The following is a 19,836-nucleotide window of genomic DNA, read 5'->3' on the forward strand; positions in this document are numbered from 1 at the left end:
GAATGGAGCAGCCAGGACATGAACCAGCACCCATATGGTATCCTGGTGGTTGCAAAGTGAGGATTTAGACACCAGGCTATCACACTGAGGTTTTCTAAAACAGGTTCTGAAGGATGGCAGCAGAGGTTTTGAGAGTGTATTCATACTCAACCCAAGGAAACATAATCATAATGTACCAATTTGATGCCCACAGCCAGCTGATAAGTCATAAAATTTATTCTTGTCCACTAATGTCTGAGTTGTCCAGAAGAATGTAAGTCAAGAGGATGAATGAATTATTGTTTATTGTGTACTCAAAGAAACTATGTAAAAGAACATATGAGAATAATGAAATAGAAGAATCACTTATTTGTGATATTGCCTGAAATTGTCTAATAAAAGCTTACTCTGGGATCTGGGGATGAAGAGCTACATTCTGGCTGTCCAGTCACCAGATCTGGCTTTCCTCCTAGAGTTGCACAATAAAGAATGACTTTTGATTGTGACAGGTCTTCCTTATTGTAATTTTTTGATGTATTAGATATGAGTATTCAGAACATCTTCCTTTTTTCTTTGAGAATTCAAAGTGTGCAGGGGAAAATTTTTAGTATGCTATTAGTATGTGTCATTTCTCATAGCTAAGTTTCACAACAGATGTACACTTCAAGCAATCCTCTACAGTAGCAAAAGTAAAAAACAATGCAGATAACTGCTGAACATTCTGTTTTCTTCACGTGCATAGTGTACGTGTGTGTAGTGATGGGATAGTGGACTTGTTTCCAGAATCATATTTTTAGTTTTTAAATAAAATTGGAACTTGCTGTCTAGTTTCCCACTTTTGAATAGGATGAAACCATCCAGAAGAAAGGTGGGATTCAGGTCACTGGGTAGCTGAGGTCGTATGTCATTGTATCATGATGTTTTGTCAGCATCTGGAAGTGAGACATCCCCCAGTTAGGGACACTGTCATCAGATACAGTGTGCTTCAGACCAGTACAAGTGCATTTCTTCTTCCAGAGAATCAACTCCATCACCTTCCTTTCCATTTTCAAACTTGTTGACTGAAGTCACACATAAGTAAATGCACCTCTTCACCTCTGGCATTCTTCACCTCTGCTACAAGAAAACTGGCACTAACTAGACAGATAAAGAGATATTCAACTCCACCTTTGGGAGAGACTGAAAAATAAGGGAAATGAAAAATGCCAATCACTTGTCTGCATAAATGCTCCCCTTTACAGTTCACAGTCTCCAGCGAAGAAGAGATGTGAATGCCTGTGTGATCTCTTTCTACGTGTAACTGTTTTAGCTTATGAGTAAAAGGGAATTTTCTTACCAGAACCAAGACAGGGATGTGCAGTTTGGGAATGGCTGCCTATCTTGCTTCAGGTTCACTTATCAGAACCAGACACACTGACATAGTGGAGTTTGATCATTGCTCCAAATAGGAGACTTCTGTTTATCTGATAGCAATGACCTGAATCCATTTTAAGGTGCAGTGTCAAGGGGTCTCACTAGTGACTGATGTGGTTTTAAAAAAGCAGCCCCACAGCACAAGCCTTCTCATTATGTTGGTTTCCAGTTATTTTCTTGTCAGGCTGCATGATTCCAGAAATTATGTTAAAACTTTTTTCTTTCTTTCTTTCTATCTATCTATCTATCTATCTATCTATCTATCTACCTACCTACCTACCTACCTAGAAAGAGTCAGAGAGTGAGAACCCATCCTATGACATGGAGCATGCAAAGCGTGGAACAGTGCCAACCTAAAATCCAGAGCCATATGAATTCCAGGCATTCACATCTTTGATCTGCATGACCTAATGCGTGTGCATTAGCAGAGGACTAGCATTAAGAGCAGTATCACATCTTGGCATGATGTCTCAATGGCTAAATCCTCACAGGATTGTGTTCTGGTTGCTATACTTTATATCCAACTTCCTGCTTATTGCAGAGGAAAGCAGTAGAGGATGGCCAAAAGCTGTAGGATGCTGCAACCATGTGGGAGACCTGGAAAGAGCTCTAGGCTTCTGGCTTCAGATCAGCTCATCTCTTGCCGTTTCTGGAATGGATGGAAGATCTTTCACTCTGTCTTTTCTTCCTTCCATAAATCTGATCCATCTTTCCAATAAACATAAGTAAGTCTTTTTTAAAAGGAACAGCGCCAGAAGTGCAGTCCTGTTTCCCTGCTAAGGGATATCAATCTTTGGACCAAAAACCCTTTCTCAGAAATTCTTGTACTGCTTTATCATGTACAATCTCATTTCTTTATTTCCTTTTTAAAACTTATTTGCTTGCAAATCAATTACAGAGAGAGTTTTTTCATCTTCCAATGGCAGGACAGCCACAGCTGGGCTTCTCCAATGCTGGTAGCCAGGAGTTACTTTCAGATCTCCTGATGGGTATAGGGGCCAAAGGCCTTGGACCATCCTCTGCTGTTTTTGCAGGCGATTGTGTGCAAGCTGGAACAGAAGTCGAGACATCAGTATGGGGTACAAATCAGCACCCAAATGAGATGGTGGCACCTCAGGCAGAGAATTAGCAAGATACACCACCTCATTGACCTCAGCAATATTGTTTATTGTTTTATGTTTATAGCTTCCTGTAAAATGAAATAATGGGAATTCCCATTATTCCCACATTCCATGGTTACCCATTTTATTTGAGAACTTAGTAGGCTAATACCTGGTAATATTTTCGAAAAGGAATTAGAAGTGAATGACAATTTGACAGGTGCTAAGGATGCAGACAATGTAAGGCAAGTCTACACTGTCATTGATTTCTTCCCTTCTGCCTTCTCCTTTCCATCAGCACTTTGAGTAGAGCTTGAAGACTCACATGTGTCCTCTCGAACACTCTGTGTGCACACACTTCATCAAACCTATCTAGCAAATGACCAAGTCAAAATACGTTTCCTTCAAGGGGTTTGGATGGGAACCAGCATGTGAGTTAGGTCACACAGGGATTATTAATTTTTTATTGAGAAACGTAGCTGCAGTGTGAAGAGTGAGTACATAACACAGAATCTGGAATGTGATGTGTACACGTAAGAGGTGGCTTGCTTGGTATCTCCAAGCAATCCCAGTGCCAAATAGACACCTGCTCATGGGACCTCATTTAATACTTTGCCTCATTGTGTCTTGTCACCTATTTGCCTGGCATTAGAGTGGTAGGGTTAGTTAGAACAGTTAGACTGGTGGTGTTCTCTGTTTGCAGTAGGAATGAAACACTCAGCAAACTCTGATTCTATCCTTTTCTCAAACCATTGTCTCTGAGACCCTCAAGATGTATGCTCAGCCAACAGTGGATTAGGGTCCTAATCTCAATTAAGTAGAGACACCTTGTCTTTCTATCAATATTCTAATTGGTTATTTAGTTTTATTTTAAAGGCAGACTGATAGAAAGATACAAGCAGATAAAGATGCCACTACATGCCATTGCCAGCTACCTGCAGCAGCTACAACTGGGCCAGACCAAAGCCAGGGGCTGCAATCTAACCCTGGTCTCCACTCTGTGCTGTGTAAGCGTTAAGAAGTGGTTCTGCTATGCTGAGCCTGGCAGCCTGCTTCTAAATTTGTCAAAAGGAACAATCCCATTCCGAGCCTCTGATCGAGTAAAGTCTATGGTAGACCATGTAGGAACCTGTTTTTATTGCATTGGTAATGGACTTGGACATCAGAATGTGCTGTTATGGCCAGCAAATTTCAGGCCTCCATGAGAACCATAGGCCATCTCTCTTTTAGGGGAAGGGTTGGCAGATCCAAGCCTAAAATGATGTTTTTTCCCAAGCTCCTTCTACGTTAGTGGAAAAAATTCATCACAACTTGGTAATGGAACAACAGGTAACTTTATCAGCATGTGTTAAACCTAAAATCAATGGCTTCTAAAACTAAAAATTGAATATCTGTTTACTTCTTGCCCTTAGGAGGCTCATCATCAAGACAGAAAGGCTTCCAAGGATGTATTCGCTCCTTACGTGTGAATGGGCAGAAACTGGACCTGGAGGAAAGGGCCAGGGGCACGTCTGGAGTCAGGCCCAGCTGCCCAGGCCACTGCAGCAGCTATGGTAACATCTGTCACAATGGGGGCAGGTGTGTGGAGAGGCACAGAGGCTACCTGTGTGACTGCACCAGCTCACCATATGAAGGGCCCTTTTGCAACAAAGGTATGTGGGACACGGCTGCTAAAATATTAGTCTTATTTATTTAAAAGGCAAGGACAAACAGAGAGATAGAGAGACAAAGACAGAGAGAGAGAAAGAAAGAGAGAGAGAGAAAGATTAATTTGCTGGTTGACTGGCCAAGTAGCCCCAGTAACCAAGGCTGGACTAGGCAAATCTAAGAACCTATAATTCTACCTATATGTCCCATTGCAATAAAAAGGTACATAAGTAGTTGGGCTGTATCTTGCTCCCTCCTTGAAACCCATTAGTAGGGAGTTTCATCAGAAAAGGAATAGCTGGGATTTGAACCAGTGCTCTGAATCAGAGCTCTCTGATATGGGACATCAACTGGCATAGGCTTAATGTACTGTATACCAATGCCAGATCCAGGCACATTGTTGTTCCTTTGAGTAAATGCTGTAGCACATTCAAGCTGCTGTTGTCAGGCTACAGAACACCCACAGCCTTGGCAAGCCCTCATCATTTACTCTACCTCAGTGTCCTTTGGTTGAGAGACTCATCATCATTACACAGACTCATTATCCTTACATGTTTCCATTGAAGATGCAGTTGAACTGGGTTTGTAATTACAAAACAGTACACTGTTGATGACCGTGAAGGCACCTTAGGGCTGGAAGTGGCGAACTCTCAAGGCTGTTCTATCAGTGATTATTAGTAACAGACATAGTGATACTGTCTGCTTTGTCCTTTAATCTATTATGTCATCAAAGGGTCATAGAATCTAATCCTGGAGCAATCTGAAGAATGCAAAATCTACATATGTATACACACACATATTTGCAAAGAAGAGAGCATGGGGACTTTAGTAAAAATAACATTGAATGTCTAGTAAAAACTCCTTCTCTGGACGTTACCCAAGACTTACTTAAATTCTATGTATTGATTTTACATTCATTATTTTCTTACCTGTTTGTTATGTATAAGGCCAACAATAAACAGAGAGGGATAGTACCAGCCTCCATCTGCTAATTCACCCCTTGTATGCCCAAGGCTGAGGCCAAGAATTGGAACTAGGAGCTCAATATTCCTGTCCTACATGGGCGGGACTCCCCCAAGCTGGAGTTCTTAAATCATCAGTGCTGCTCCTTAGATTTCATTATCAGAAAGTTTAGATCAAGAATGGAACCAGTCTCAAAGTCAGTGATTCCAGTATATGACAAATGGATCCCAAACAGGCACCTGAACTGCTAGGTCAAACACCTGTCCTGATACCGTAAGCTCTGCTCAGAGGCTCCTGTTTTGTTCATGAGTAGTCTGAGCCTGGAACACAAGTCACAGTTCCTGCCTGCTCCTCTGTCAACATTTGTTTTTGATTTTTGTGGATTCCTCACATTGACCAAGTTGTCATGATGCATATCTATTTTGCACAAGGAATGATTATTGTGGTGCGAATTCTCGAAATAAATCAAGGCAACCAAGAAAGCTTTAAAATTTCATTATCCAGAACAGATGCTACTTTGACAAGCTCATTGAGAATGTATAATACTTAAGTCACTGAGAATGTATAATACTAATGTATAATACTAAAGTGTTCAAATGTCAAGCATTGTCTGCACTGAGATCAGCATAGCTCTTCCTTCTCTTTTCCCCACGAACATTTTAAAGTGTCCTCAAATACTCCTTGTGATTCTCAAACAGGAAGACAAAATAGCAGGTCCACTGTAAGATTCCTCTATAATTTAAAATTTTACTGATTAGAAGAAGTTTGCTGAAAAAAATATGAGCAGTATTTCAAGAGAAGCATTTAAGCCATTTAAAGATGTTTTAGTTACTGTGAGACTTGATTTGCACTCAATCATGACAGTTGTGAATAATTCATGTTAATTCATTAAAAGCCATTTTCCAGATACTTCTTATTTTATTATTATGTATTTTTTTTTTATGATCCAGTTCCATAGGCTCTGGAATTTCCCCCTCCCCCTCCTCAACCCACTCTCTCTCCCCTGTTGATTTCCCCTCTAGTATTACAATGGAAGGTCCTACATGAATATCACTCCGCTACTGAATTGTTTCCTAACATTGTAGGCATGGAAAATGTCAGAGTCCAGCATCCTACTGTCAGGATATTGTCAGCTGTTTTACTGGGAGTCCATCTTTGGTCTGGATGCAGAGAAACACACTGTACTATGTCTCCATATCTAAACATGTCAGTCTCCACTACACTTCTATTTTACACCCCCTTAAATACACAGAGAGTCAACACAGCCTATTACAGGGGGAAGATCAGAAAATTTTCATCAACATGAATTTAAATAACTTGGTACAAAATGACCAAGGTGTTGCTAAAGTGGTGAAAGGTAAAATTTAAAACCTACTTGTAGAAATTGATGCTACTGCATGACACATGTGGCGCTGAAGAAATGACAATAAAAACAAGAACAGCAATGACCGTGAGATGCAGCAAAAACAGTGTTGAAAGGGACACTTACACCTTTGGGTGCTTACAAGTAATCAAAAAATCTTTTACGATGAACAGTTAACGAAACACAAGAACTTTCTGAAAAAGGCACAAATGAATAGGAAGTATGAGAAGATAAAACTCACATACAAAGTTAGATTTAACCCCCCAAAAACTGCAAATTGAAGCAAGATAAAGGCATTCCTTAAGAATATGGGCAAAACTGGGCCCGGCGGCATGTGGCCTAGCGGCTAAAGTCCTCGCCTTGAAAGCCCCGGGATCCCATATGGGCGCCGGTTCTAATCCCAGCAGCTCCACTTCCCATCCAGCCCCCTGCTTGTGGCCTGGGAAAGCAGTTGAGGACGGCCCAATGCATTGGGACCCTGCACCCGCATGGGAGACCCGGAAGAGGTTCCAGGTTCCCAGCTTCGGATCGGGTGCTCACCCGTTGCGGCTCACTTGGGGAGTGAATCATCGGATGGAAGATCTTCCTCTCTGTCTCTCCTCCTCTGTGTATATCTGGCTGTAATAAAATGAATAAATCTTTAAAAAAAAAAAAAGAATCTGGGCAAAACAACCCATCAGCCATATTAATAATGAGCATCAGTAGGGTAAAACCACTTGAAATTAGAGGAGAAAGCAAAATGGTTCACCTTTTCTTTCTTTCTTTTTTCTTTTTTTTTTTTTTTTTTGTTTTGGGTACATTTATAAGTTTCATTGGGAGTCTACCTTCATTCCTTAGTAGAGATGTCTTATGTTTATTTTCCTTAATTTGTGGTAGTCAGGTTACATACTTTTTTGTTATTGTATTTTTTAACATTTGTATTGTGTTTTCCATGAAACTTATATTACTGTGAACATAGGATATCTGTCCTTTGGAATTGGCTCATTCCCCCTTAGCATAGTGGTCTCCAATTCAGCCCATTTGGCTGCAAACGATAGAATTTCATTCTTTTAGTAGCTGAGTAGTATTCCATGGAGTAGATGTTCCACATTTTCCTCAACCAGTCCTCTTTCAGTGGGCATCTAGATTGTTTCCATGTTTCTGTAATTGTTGATTGTCCTGCAATGAATATAGGGGTTCAAGTTGCTGTCTCATATGTCAGGTTCTTTGGATATATTCCCAGGAGTGGGATCACTGGGTCATATGTAGGTGAATTTTCAGCTGCCTGAGTATTCTCCAAATCAACCTCCATAATGGCTGCACCAGCCTGAAATCCTACCAGCAGTGGAGTATGATTCCTTTTTCCCCACATCCTCATCAGCAGGTGGTGTTGGTAGTATTCTGTATGTGTGCCATTCTCACTGAAGTTAAGCGGACTCTCAATGTTGTTTTTATTTGAATTTCCCTTGTTGCTAAGGAGCTTGAGCTGTTGGCCACATGGATTTGTTCCTTTGAAAAGATTTGCATATTTCCCTCACTCATTACCTGACTGGTTTGTTTGCTTCGTTGTTATGGTTATTCTGGTGTTCTTTGTATATTCTGGGTATTATTCCCATGTCTCTTGTGTATTGTACAAAGATTTTCTCCAATTCTACTGGTTGTGTTTTACTTTGTTGATGGTTTCCTTTGCTGTTTAGAAGCTTCTTAGTTTGGTGTCGTCCCATTTATTTTGATCTTGACTACCTTTGCTTTTTTTTTTTAAGATTTACTCATTATTATTGGAAATTTGGATACACAGAGAGGAGGATGTATAGACAGGAAGATCTGTCTGCTGATTCATTCCCCAGGTTGCCACAACGGCTGGAGCTAAGCCAATCTGGAGCCAGAAGCCCAGAGCTTCTTCTGGGTCTCCCCAGTGGGTGCAGACTCCCAAGGCTTTCCACCATCCTCATCTGCTTTCCCAGGCCATGAGCAGGGAGCGTGATGGGAAGCTGTGCTGCTGGGATTAGAATTGGTGCCCAGAAGGGATCCCAGCACATGCAAGGCATGGATTTTAGCCTCCAGACTACCGCACCGAGTCCATGATCTTGACTAATTTTCTAGAAAGTCTGCCTGTGTCTCTATCTTGTAGAGTAGTTTCTACATTTCTAAAAGTTTGGTGGTATCTGGGTGTAGGTTCAGATGTTTTATCCGTTTAAATTTGATCTTTATGTAGGTAAAAGATGGGATCTTGTTTCTTACTTTTGCAGGCTACTATGCAATTGTCCCAGCAGCATTGTTGAAGAGGCCTTCTTTATTCCCTGGGTTATTTTCTTTTCTCTTGTTGAAGATTACATGGCTGTACATGTATGCGCTCTTTTCCAGACACTGTTGTCAAACAATGTTTTATTTAGTTCAATATACTGAGTACTGTTTTCTTTGAAGGACTAATGTAAATTCCAATTTGTCAGTAGGTCTTCTCTCCAATTATTTGGAGTTACTTGAAGTTTTTGTTTTTCTTATTGTTGTTGCTGTTGTTACTGTTGTTGGGAAGCATGTTCTAATTCTTGAGAGAAGATAGATGACAAGCATTTTAGGACCAACAATGACTGTGTCTGTATTGGATCATTCAACGAAGCCAACTCCACCATGGAGATTTGCTGTCCCCTCTGATGAGCCTGTGCTCACACTGAGCCTGTGTTTTCACACTGGATGATCCATGAATAGGTTCTAAAAGATTGGAATGCAAGCCTTACAGCAGCCTCACATGCTAAGAAAAGCAGGTAGAGAATACACATCCTCAGGCCCAGTTGCTCAGGCCCACAAGCACCATTTCTTTTATAGTTTCTGTGCTGAAGTATTCTGTTTGAACACTCTCTATCCTTCTCTGCTGACATTACTCAACCATTTTCATAGATGGTCTGGCTGTGAATTTAGTCTAATTTTATTGCAGCTGCTGTTGGCTGCTTTATCTGAAATGACTCTTAATGATTATTGTCTGCCCATCTCTTTGTATTTCTGTATTACATATTGAAACATTCTCTGTGCACCTTTTTTTTGCAAAGCCCAATCTAATGACTCAATGACAATGATAGTTTTATTAAATGTTATAAAATGATCTCATGTAATTTTATTTAATAAATATTTCCCTATCATTTATATATATGCAGATATCATGTATAATTATTTTAATAGATTCTATATAATACAATTGCTTTCTTAAATTTAGTCCATTCTATCAGTTGAGCCTTGTACATTGCAGAGCAATCTTGCCCTTCTGCCACCAAACCTATCTAAATTCAGATTCTGGCTCATTTACACCCTGTTATCTATGATGTACCGCTGATTATGTAACTCAGCCTTGGGAGTTACATAGCTCCTGATCTATAAAACAGAAAACATAGGAATGTTTCAAAAGAAGTCATTTACAAGGCGACTAGCCATTCATGAAGCGCTTGAGGGCAATTTCTGGCATGCAAAATCTTCCTAAATGCTTCCTCTGATTATTGTTTGGGGCTTTCAGATTATGCATAGTCTTATAAACACTTGTATCGCTGATTGTTCTGAAGAATTTCTATGAAAAATGGCATATACATTTTGACTGTCAATACATTTGGTAAAACTCCTTTTCAAAAATTACTTGATTTGGGGGCTGGCTCTGTGGTACTGCAGTTTAAGCTGCCGCCTTTTCTACCAGCATCCCATATGAGTACCAGTTTGAGTCCTGGCTGCTCCACTTCCAATCCAGTTTCCTGTTAATGCACCTTGGAAGGGAGCACCCAGATGAAGCTTCTGACCCTTGGCTTCAACTTGGAACTGGCCCTGTTAATGTGGCCATTTGCGGAGTGCACCAATGAATGATCTCTCTGTCTCTCCCCTTCTCTCTTTGTAATGCCGTCTTTCACATAAAGAGGTTAACCTTTAAAAATTTTTATAAAAGATATTTAATATTTGTATTCCTGCCAAATATCATTTTCCCCCAATTTTTATTATGGAACCTTTAAACATCTACTGCTATCTATATTGGTTAGTTTGCATAATTACCAACTTGTGACAAATGTTATAATGATTATATAGTCACCTCCTATGCTTCTCCTTTGTTATTTCAAAGCAGTTTCTGTATATAATGTCACTTAATCCACAGATATTATCCATGTGCTACTGAAAGATATGGACTCATGAAAAACACATCTTTAGAGTATGATTATAATGTAGTTATGTGATAAAGGTAACGATATATTTTAGCATTATGAAGTATCCAATCAGTGGTCAAATCTCTAATCCTTTTCCTCATTTTTAGATTAATTTTTTGTAAGTTATTTACAGATTCACTAATCTCATATTAACCACCAGCTTACTCATTATTCAACACTGGGCTTTATAATCACTCTAATTCTAAATCTAATTCCAAGACTGTTACTAAGGCCAGATACAGTTGGCTTATAGCCTTGTGTGCTCTGTGCTTTTAGATTTTGCTCTATAATGCTTGCATACACGCCAAGGCTGAAGTCATCTCCATTCACATTGCATAAGTAGAGGCTGGGAAGGTTTCCAGGAGAGCTAAGGTGGGCAGAACAGGATTCCTTCCCAGCCAGTCAGGGTCTCTTTTCAGACCATGCTTGTTCCTAGTTCCCTAAGGGCTCACACTTCAAGGACCAATCACTACTGAGCTCTCATCTCAGGCTATCCCAGGCTTCTCTGGACCTCAGTGACATCACACACCAGGAACCATTGTCTTCTCTCCATGGATACCAACCCTAAGGTTAACTTCTGAATGGGACTTGGGAGTTGGGACTTGATCTCTTCCCTGAAGCCTTACAAATTTGGGACTGGGACAAGACTCCTGTCACACCAGATTAATAAGAGAAAAGCAAGTGCATGTATGCAGATGTTCAGTGGGTGTCATGTGACTGAAAAGTTACTCAAAACGGTGGCTTAGGATCTGACCTTAAACAGTGTTTCAGCGAGGAACAATGCAATTTGGAGAAGAGGCTAAACATAGGAAGAAGAGTTCCAGGTTTCAGAGGCAAGAGAGTGTGTGGGAAGAAAGTCAGCTTCCAGTTTCCCAAGGTCTCCATGTTTCCGAGCAGGTAAGGAACAGGACTTCACATCTCTCTTTTTAAATGAGAAAGAGCAGGAAGGGGTAGGAAGACATTCACCTCCATTGTTCTTTGTGGAACTTTGAGGAATAAGAGAGAAGATAGGGCTTCCCTGCATTTAGCTTGTCCATGGTTGAGAAATAACCATATCAATTATGGTGCCATCTTCTGATCCTTTCCATTGATGCCCATTGGTTAAGTGTGTGTTTTGCCCTCTAATATATGCTCCTTAATTAGCATATTTGCTTCCACAGATAAGCAGTTAAGCGTTGGTGATAGTGTAGGGTGTTGAGGCCTGGGGTAGAGTTGAGTTCATTGGTAATTACCTTTAAGCTGTTCTTCTACCTATTTGTATCAGTGGTATTGGATGTATGAATCACTCAATCACTTCTATCGGAAAGTTTAGCCTCTTAGACTATACAGTGTAAGAAGCTGAAAGAATAACAGGAAAGGTGAATTACTTCATTTAGTTTAATACACACAGACAATATCTAAGCTTTACAAATAACCAGCACTGAGGCTAGAGAGACTGGCAGTAGGAATGGGGATTGGCATTACTAATTATAAACTATTTTTTGTTTTTACTTACTTATCCTAACGATAATGAAAAGCTAGATACATATGTATGCTTTATATATACATACATATATGCATATAATACTACTGCTGTTAAGTTCCCAACTTGACATATATTTAAACAAACCCCAAAATACCAAATTAGAGTCCTTTATTCTGATAAGTAGGGAATAGTAATTTAAAATTTACGGTGATTAGCTCCAAGGAAATTCACTGAAGGGAACTACTGGAGTCAATTTGAGGATGAATCACAATCCTTACTGTCACAGGGCCTGACACATATTTGTGTGGCTGGAAATGACATTGTAAAATATGCATATTAGATACAGAACATTTTCTCTGAAGCGTTAGTAAAAATGGACTAGTATTTCCATTCTGTATGTCAATATACATAAACATGCAACTTTTAATATTTTTATTTTTTATTGCTTTTATCTAATCTTCATGAGAGAGAGAAACAGAGATATCTTCAATACATTGATTCACTCCCCAAATGGCTACAATGGTTGCAGATAAACTGATCCAAAGCCAAGAACCAGCTGTTACTTCTGTGTCTTCCACATCAGTACAGAAACCCAAGCACCTGGACCACCACCCACTTCCCCAGGTCACATTGCAAGGGATTCAGAAGTGGATCAGCGGGGACACAAACCAGCATTCCTATGGGGTGCCAGCACCCCACGCAGGGCATTAGCATACTAGCCTGCTTTTGGGGCACAGTCCTTATACTTGGTTAAACTCTGTATAGAATGACCCAGGGCCCCTTCAGTATCTCAGAGTCCATCCATCCTGCAGAGATATCAAGAAAAGCAAACTATTAGGATCACATATGTACAGGGAACACAGTGTCTGTTAACCTTTCTTTGCATTGTGCTGCAAGCAGGGGCATCTTTGCTGGAGTGGTAGTCAGCCTGCCAGTTACACATCTTCCATGTGCGAACTGAACTCCAACATCAAAGAAGCTGCCTGCCCCCACACTCCTCAAACCGTGTCATTTTGTTTAATCTCTGTAACGCTCTATTGTTACACTAATAAATAATTTAAAAAATACTTCTTGTCTTTTTGAAAATTTGGGGGAAAACATGCCAAATTTCCTAAACTGCCTTGAAGCGGACCTGGTGCCCAGGAAAAAAAATAAGCAAGCCATTATATCTCTGCTGAGTGTGTCTTTTTCTCTTATATTTTGCAGAAGTTTCTGCTGTTTTTGAGGCTGGGACATCAGTTACTTACACGTTTCAAGAACCCTACCCAGTGACCAAGAACCACAGTCTCTCATCTACAGCTATTTACGCAGATGCAGCTCCGTCCAAACAAAACATTGCTCTCAGCTTTGTGACAGGTCGGGCACCCAGCCTCTTGCTCTTCATTAATTATTCTTCTCAGGACTTCCTGGTCATTCTGATCTGCAAGAATGGTGAGTGCTGGTGGCCACGGGCCTAATGGGAGAGCCATGCTGGGCTGGAGGGTCTGTTGCCACCAGCCATGTCTCAGCATCAGTGCAGGTCACGAGTGCCCAACTGAGCAGCTCACTTTCAGACTTGGGCAAAAACCTTGTTTATCTTTTACGTTGATGAGTTGTAATTAGTATTCAGGGTCAGTGTCTATTCTCCACTCATGCGTCAAATACATTGATGTCATTTGCCTCCACTGTGCTGGAATCCATTAGGGGAAGATCACATGCGTATCTGAACCTCATGCACTTGCCACGTAGATCATGCGTTCCTCATTACTGAATGGTGTTAAATGCTTAGTGTAAATGCAGGCTGTATGAATAGGTGTCTGTTGTCTAGGCCTTGAGAAGGAGCATATGTGGATGATAACATGGAAGAATGGATAAGTCTGGGGTTCTTACATGTATACATATGAATATATGAATGTGTGAATATATTAACATAAATTATATTGGATATTTTGCACTATTCTGAAGAGTGAGCTTCAAGACTTTGACAAAATTGTAATGCTGCTGCTTCACAAATGAAGAAAAAAAGACCTTTCCTTTCCCTTTGTGATAATTACCACTTGATGTAAAATTCACAAATAAAATAAATTCAGGGCATTTATTCCCTACCGATAAACTAATAGATTCACTCACTCTCCCAAAGATGAAATTCATTATTATTCAAACTTCTGGAGTGATTATGTGCTCACTTTCACAGTATTTAAAAACATTCAATTCCTTAATTTGCAGGATACCTAATAGAATCTAGGGTCTTGAGATTAAGTTATCCATTACTAATTTAGAAAAGAAAGTGTCAGAATTTGGAAAGCATGTGGACAAAATGGAACTTGAGAGGACCAACATGAGGACGGGGCAGAGCTCTCTTCCCACAGGTAGTGTTGAGGATCACTGGTTATGACAACAGGAAGTGGCAGCTACTCCTCCTGCACTAGTTTGCTCCATTCATAAGAGTGGAGACTTGAGATAAGTCCATGGCCAGGACACCGTGAAATCAAACGCTGCCAGGAGGATAGTTGTTTGACCAGTCATAGAGTGTAAAATCAGCAATGTCTTTGTTACATAATCTCACAGACAGTGCTGAGCCATAGCAGAAAAGAAAAATCCTAGAAGGTACAGCATTAACACAGCACTTTATTTATGTAATTTCATCATTTCTAAAATATTCATTTTGTTTTTATTGGAAGGGCAGATTCTATGAAAAAAAAGAAAAAGGAGACAGAGCAAAAGATGTTCCAACTTCTGGTTAATTCTGCAAGTAACCAGAGTGTATGGAACTGAAGCTGAAAGCCAGGAGCCTCCTCTCAGTGTCTTACATTGGTTCAGGGTCCCAAGGCTTTGGAACACCCTGTGCTGCTTTACCAATCCACAAGGAGAAAGATAGGTAAAAAGTAGAGCAGCTGTTACATGAATCAGCACACATATGCGATCCTGATGCTTGAATCAAGAGGATCACCCAACCAAGCCAACCAAGCCACGACTTCGGGCCTTATTGATTGATTCAGATTTGTTTACTTTTATTGTAAAGGCAGATATACAGAAAGGAGGAGAGACCTAAAGAGATAGATTTTTCGTCTATTGATTCACTCCCAGGCAGCCACAGTGACCAGAGCCACGATGATCCCAAGCCAGGAGCCCGGAGCCTCTTCCAAGCCTCCCACACAGGTGCAGGGTCCCAAACGTTTGGGCCATCTTCAACTGCTGCCCTAGTCCAAAAATGGTAGCTGGATGGGAAGCAGGGCTGCTAGGACCACTTCCAGTGCCCATATGGGATCTCAGCCCATGTAAAGAGATGTCTTTAGCCGCTAGACTACTGCACCGGGCCCCTATTTATTTAAACATATATTTGAAACACAGTGTGGCATAGAAAGAGGGAGAGACAGAGAGTAAGACAACGTTTAGATCTGGTAAATGGCTCTGTGGTTATATTCTGATCTTGCAACCACGTCAATCTCATATACATGCTGTTTCATATCCTTGCGGCTCCTCTTCCCATTCAGCTCCCTTCTTGTGGTCTGGGAAAGCAGTAGAGGATGACCCAACATTTTGTTACCCTGCACCCACATGGGAGATTTGGTAGAAGCTCTGTCTCCTGGCTTTGGACCGGCTTAGATCAAGCATTGTGGCCATTTGGGAGTGAAGCATTGGATGGAAGATCTTTCTGTCTCCCCTTCTCTTGACAAATTTGATCTGTCTTTCCAAAAACAATAAATAAATATAATTTTTTAAAAATGAAAGAAAAAGCATCTTTCTGTCTACTGTCACACTCACAAGACCATAAAATCTGGAATCTGGCCATCAAAACTGGAATTGAATCCAAGTCTGCATTTTGATAATGGGCCTCAGGTGATGCACCCTGTGGCTTGGTGCTGTGCCATAGAACCAGCCCCTGGGTCCCTTTTAGCTTTGGAGGGAAATCTATGTCATCCAAAGGCTCTACTTGTATTTTTCTTTGCTTCATCTTGGTTTACTACTTTGTACAATATCAAAAATAAAAAATCATCTACAATTCTAAAAGTAGGCCAGGCCCCAAATTGTGGAGCCTCTGGATTGGTTCAGACCTGAAGCACAATAATGTCAATGACCCAACTGAATTAATAGTTCTCATTCATTCAAAGAGCAGGTCAGTGAGAAGAAAAAATCAGAAGGGCTAAGATGGTGATTGTCCTTGCCAGTTCATTTGGCCTTGAAAAATCCTGCAAGAGAAAAATGAAGCATCGTGGGTTATTAGAACTCTGTTTGCAAGCATATGTTTAAGGTTCAATTTATGATAAAGTTAAATTTATTATTAAGTTATTGCTAAGGTTGAGGTTAGGATATCAATGTTGTTTCTCCACAATAGTTCTTGACAGTGTAAAGACAAGTTGAGCACAGCATGGCATAGGGCATTCAAGTAAGTGAATGTGGGCCACCTAGCCACCGTTTTTCTTCCTCTTCTACCATCTATCCTTTTTCATTCTTTTAATGGCATAAATAAAGCCATATTTAGAATACATGCTAACACAAAGGCCATCCATCTACCATGAATGATACAGGACTTGGTGTCACCTCCCTGTGGTGTCTGTTCAGATGCACTCTAACACCCAATGGTCTATCCTGTTTTGCACTCAGATTCTTAGGATGTACCGTCTGCATGAGATTACATATGCTTTGGAAGGAATAGTGATGAAGTTAGGAACTTTTTTGTCTTTAGCTATTACATACAAGGGTCATAGGAGTGAAGAGAAATTAAAGATAGTGCTTTTTTCAAAGTAGGAACTCTTGGAAATCAAGATGGCAGAATAGGGTAAGGACACATTTAAATGGACAGAGAAACATTAACCAGCGTGAAGCAGAGAGGGCACATTCCAGGAAATAGGAGAACAGACCAACTGTGTGGTGTTGCAGTGACTGATATCCCAGCAGCATTCAGCAAACAGTGATCTGAACTCCACCGGCAGCCGAAATTCCACCAGCATATGGGAAGGGACTTTACCTGGGAGCTCATGAGGTGAACCCAGACAAAGAAATGCCCATCCTGCTGGTCTGTTTGGTTTGACCAGGAGCAGAGACAGAGCAGCAGATCCCAGAAGGGCAGTGTTGGAACAGGGTAGATTTCACAGCCCAGTCTGCCCCCATAGAGCCGAATTGGGCGTCTTTTGTTTAAGGAGGAAAAGGCAAGGGAAAGGACTGAGCATACGCTGAGCTGGGAGTGAACTCATTTCTGATTCAGTGAACTGCAACAACATGGCATCTTATAGGTTCCACCCAAGACAGGTCCAGGTAGCCATCAGACCTGACAGCCAGCAGATCAAGAACTCTAGTAGTGGTACGTCAGGCACCGTTTTGTACACTGTTGCAAAAGTTTTAGGACTGCAGGGGCAACAGTGAACTGTGCATGCGCTAGCTCACAAGAAGTCACTGAGCTCAGTGCATAGCACTGGTCCCACAGGGAAATAAGAGGGACTGTGGCGTTGTATTGGTCAAAATAGGTCCGTGTGACGCTTAGACTAATATCAACAATCCTGCAAGATCATCACCACCAACAACCTAACTATATAGGACTCCTGGTGTCTTCCTAATCCTGGGACCTACTCCAACCACAAGCGACTGAAAGGTTGTACAGACAATGGTGCAGTCTCAGCACGGTATCACAGGAGGTGGAGACTGGTGAGCCACGAGTTGGGGCTACAGAGACCATGGTAAAAATCTAACATAAGAACCCAGACCTGGAATTTCCAGGAGGCAGTAGCACAATTGGCTGCAAACAAAGAGCTGTTGACCAACTGCAATAAGTAAAATCACACTATAGATCTGCAAGTGATGCAACTTAGAAACCTGCCCCAAGGAGAAGACTCTGCTAACCAGAAGTACAATGACCAAGAGCAAAAGAAGAGACAAAGGCGCAATGAATATCTCTGAAGATTCCCCTGCAAAGGACCAAAACCCTTTGCCTACTTTAGAATTAACTGAGGAAGACATCAAGAAATGCTCCAGCCAGCAGTGCCAATAATGTGGACAGGGAGAGGGTCTGGGGATGAAGCACCAACAGGAGACCAATGATGGTAGAAATTGCTGCAAAGTCTCTCCTTATTGCTTCTTCACCTCTCCTTATATACTCTTCCTACATCCTAATTTAGCAGGATATTGGATACAGTTGAGTCCAATTAGTCTAGTTATTTTTAGCCACAAGCCCAGTCCTGTTCCCGCCCATTCCAACGAGCACTAATCAACTCCTTTACCCACAATAGGTCCTGTTTTTTTATTTTAAAGCAGACTTGAATGTACCTGTCTTAGGTTGTGGACTCTCAGGTTATCAGCCTTACCCGTCATCAGGAATCTCTGTAGCATGACAGAGCCCCTGTCTTAGGTTGGTCAGTGCCTGGTCCATCTTACCCATCACTGGCTGCCATTCAATGTCGCCTGCTGCAGCTGCTCAAACCATACTTGAGGAGGCTGGTAACCCTGTTCCATGGCTAGGAGTATCTTTAGCTCGGTAGCAATGAGCAGACAGCAGGTCCCAGGTTTGGGAAACATTTTGCAATTGCAAGGTGTTACATACATAAAGACATGATGATGGGAAACAAGAGGCTCTGACCATATCTCACAGAATGTGCCACTCCTCTGCCAACAAATCAACCTGCTGTTACAACATAAGCATGCCCACCTACACGTGTTCATCTATACAGTTCTGTTGTTCCATAGCTCAGGCAGTCAGTTCCTCAAGCTTATTCATTGGCTCAGCGGTAGCTGTAGGGTGTCCTAGGGTCACCACTGTTGTGGTGGTGGCTGCTGATGCCTGGGTAACACTGGCTACAATGGTTGATGTTATGCCAAAGTCTTTTTTACACTTTATCAGGGCAATAGAGGCCTCTCCATTAGCCCTGACAGTCACAGATAGGATTCTAGGCAGCTGAATGACAACAGCAATATCACCATTGCCATTCCAACATGCTGTTAGGGTGCAGCTGACCTCAGTGCAATTCACTTCAGAGATGTGTTCTCTATGTAAGAATGAAAAATGGGGGGGGGGGTAACATAGGCATACATGGGCTTAAAATTCAAGGAGCTGAGGTTCACCCACATGAACAAGTCCTCAAATCCAGAGGAGTGATTGAACTGATAATTTCCATAGTAATAATTGCCTCCCTTAATAAGGAAAAAGGAGGGGGGTGGCATGCAGTGCATGCCCATTCCCCACAAAGCTACCATATGGAAAATTTGTGAAATATTGGGACCTTGGTGATCATAGAAGGAAGAAAAAGAGGGGTGCTTAACAATATACTAATATACTTATATAATATAAAAAGGCCTAATATACTTGCTTGTCCCATCGATCTTCTGATTCAAATGCCATCACCATGGCCAGTACCTGAGCTTTCACAAGTCTCAGCAGCAGGAGCTTGCAAGACAAGCCTCTCAGGAATCCACCTTAGGCCATTTTCATTTTCTGGGAAAACACAAACCGATCCTTGCCCCATAAGAGGATGGGGTCTGGGCCTTGCCACTGACCAGTCAAGGGATCCTTCCACATCACATAACCCTCCTGCTTCCGAGACAGATTCCAATGACGATCTTCAGCAGACCATCCTTCAGCATCCAATGTTAGAAAATTTAAGATAAATTATTCAAGGTTCAAATGATCTCGGGGAGTGCTAAACTCTCCCTTTTATGTTTCAATAAGGTAATCCTTAATGGTACGGTTGGCATGTTCCATGGTACCTTGTCCTTGAGGATTATAAGGGATGCCTATAATTAGTTATATATGGTGGAAGTCAGCAAAATCACAAAACTTACTGCTGG

The 19,836-nt window shown here is 41.2% G+C and overlaps 1 protein-coding gene across 1 annotated transcript in view; it reads left to right on the forward strand.

Annotated features, from left to right (window-relative positions):
* The window catches only part of LOC131480344 (contactin-associated protein-like 5), a 478,118-nt gene that overhangs the window by 410,794 nt on the left and 47,488 nt on the right, over nucleotides 1-19,836 (forward strand). The window contains exons 18-19 of the mRNA XM_058664336.1: nucleotides 3,905-4,144; nucleotides 13,288-13,512. Coding sequence (XP_058520319.1) covers nucleotides 3,905-4,144; nucleotides 13,288-13,512 — 465 coding nt within the window. The remainder of the gene's footprint in view (nucleotides 1-3,904; nucleotides 4,145-13,287; nucleotides 13,513-19,836) is intronic.

Source organism: Ochotona princeps, chromosome 5, assembly GCF_030435755.1.
Source record: "Ochotona princeps isolate mOchPri1 chromosome 5, mOchPri1.hap1, whole genome shotgun sequence".
Classification (NCBI taxonomy): Eukaryota; Metazoa; Chordata; class Mammalia; order Lagomorpha; family Ochotonidae; genus Ochotona; species Ochotona princeps.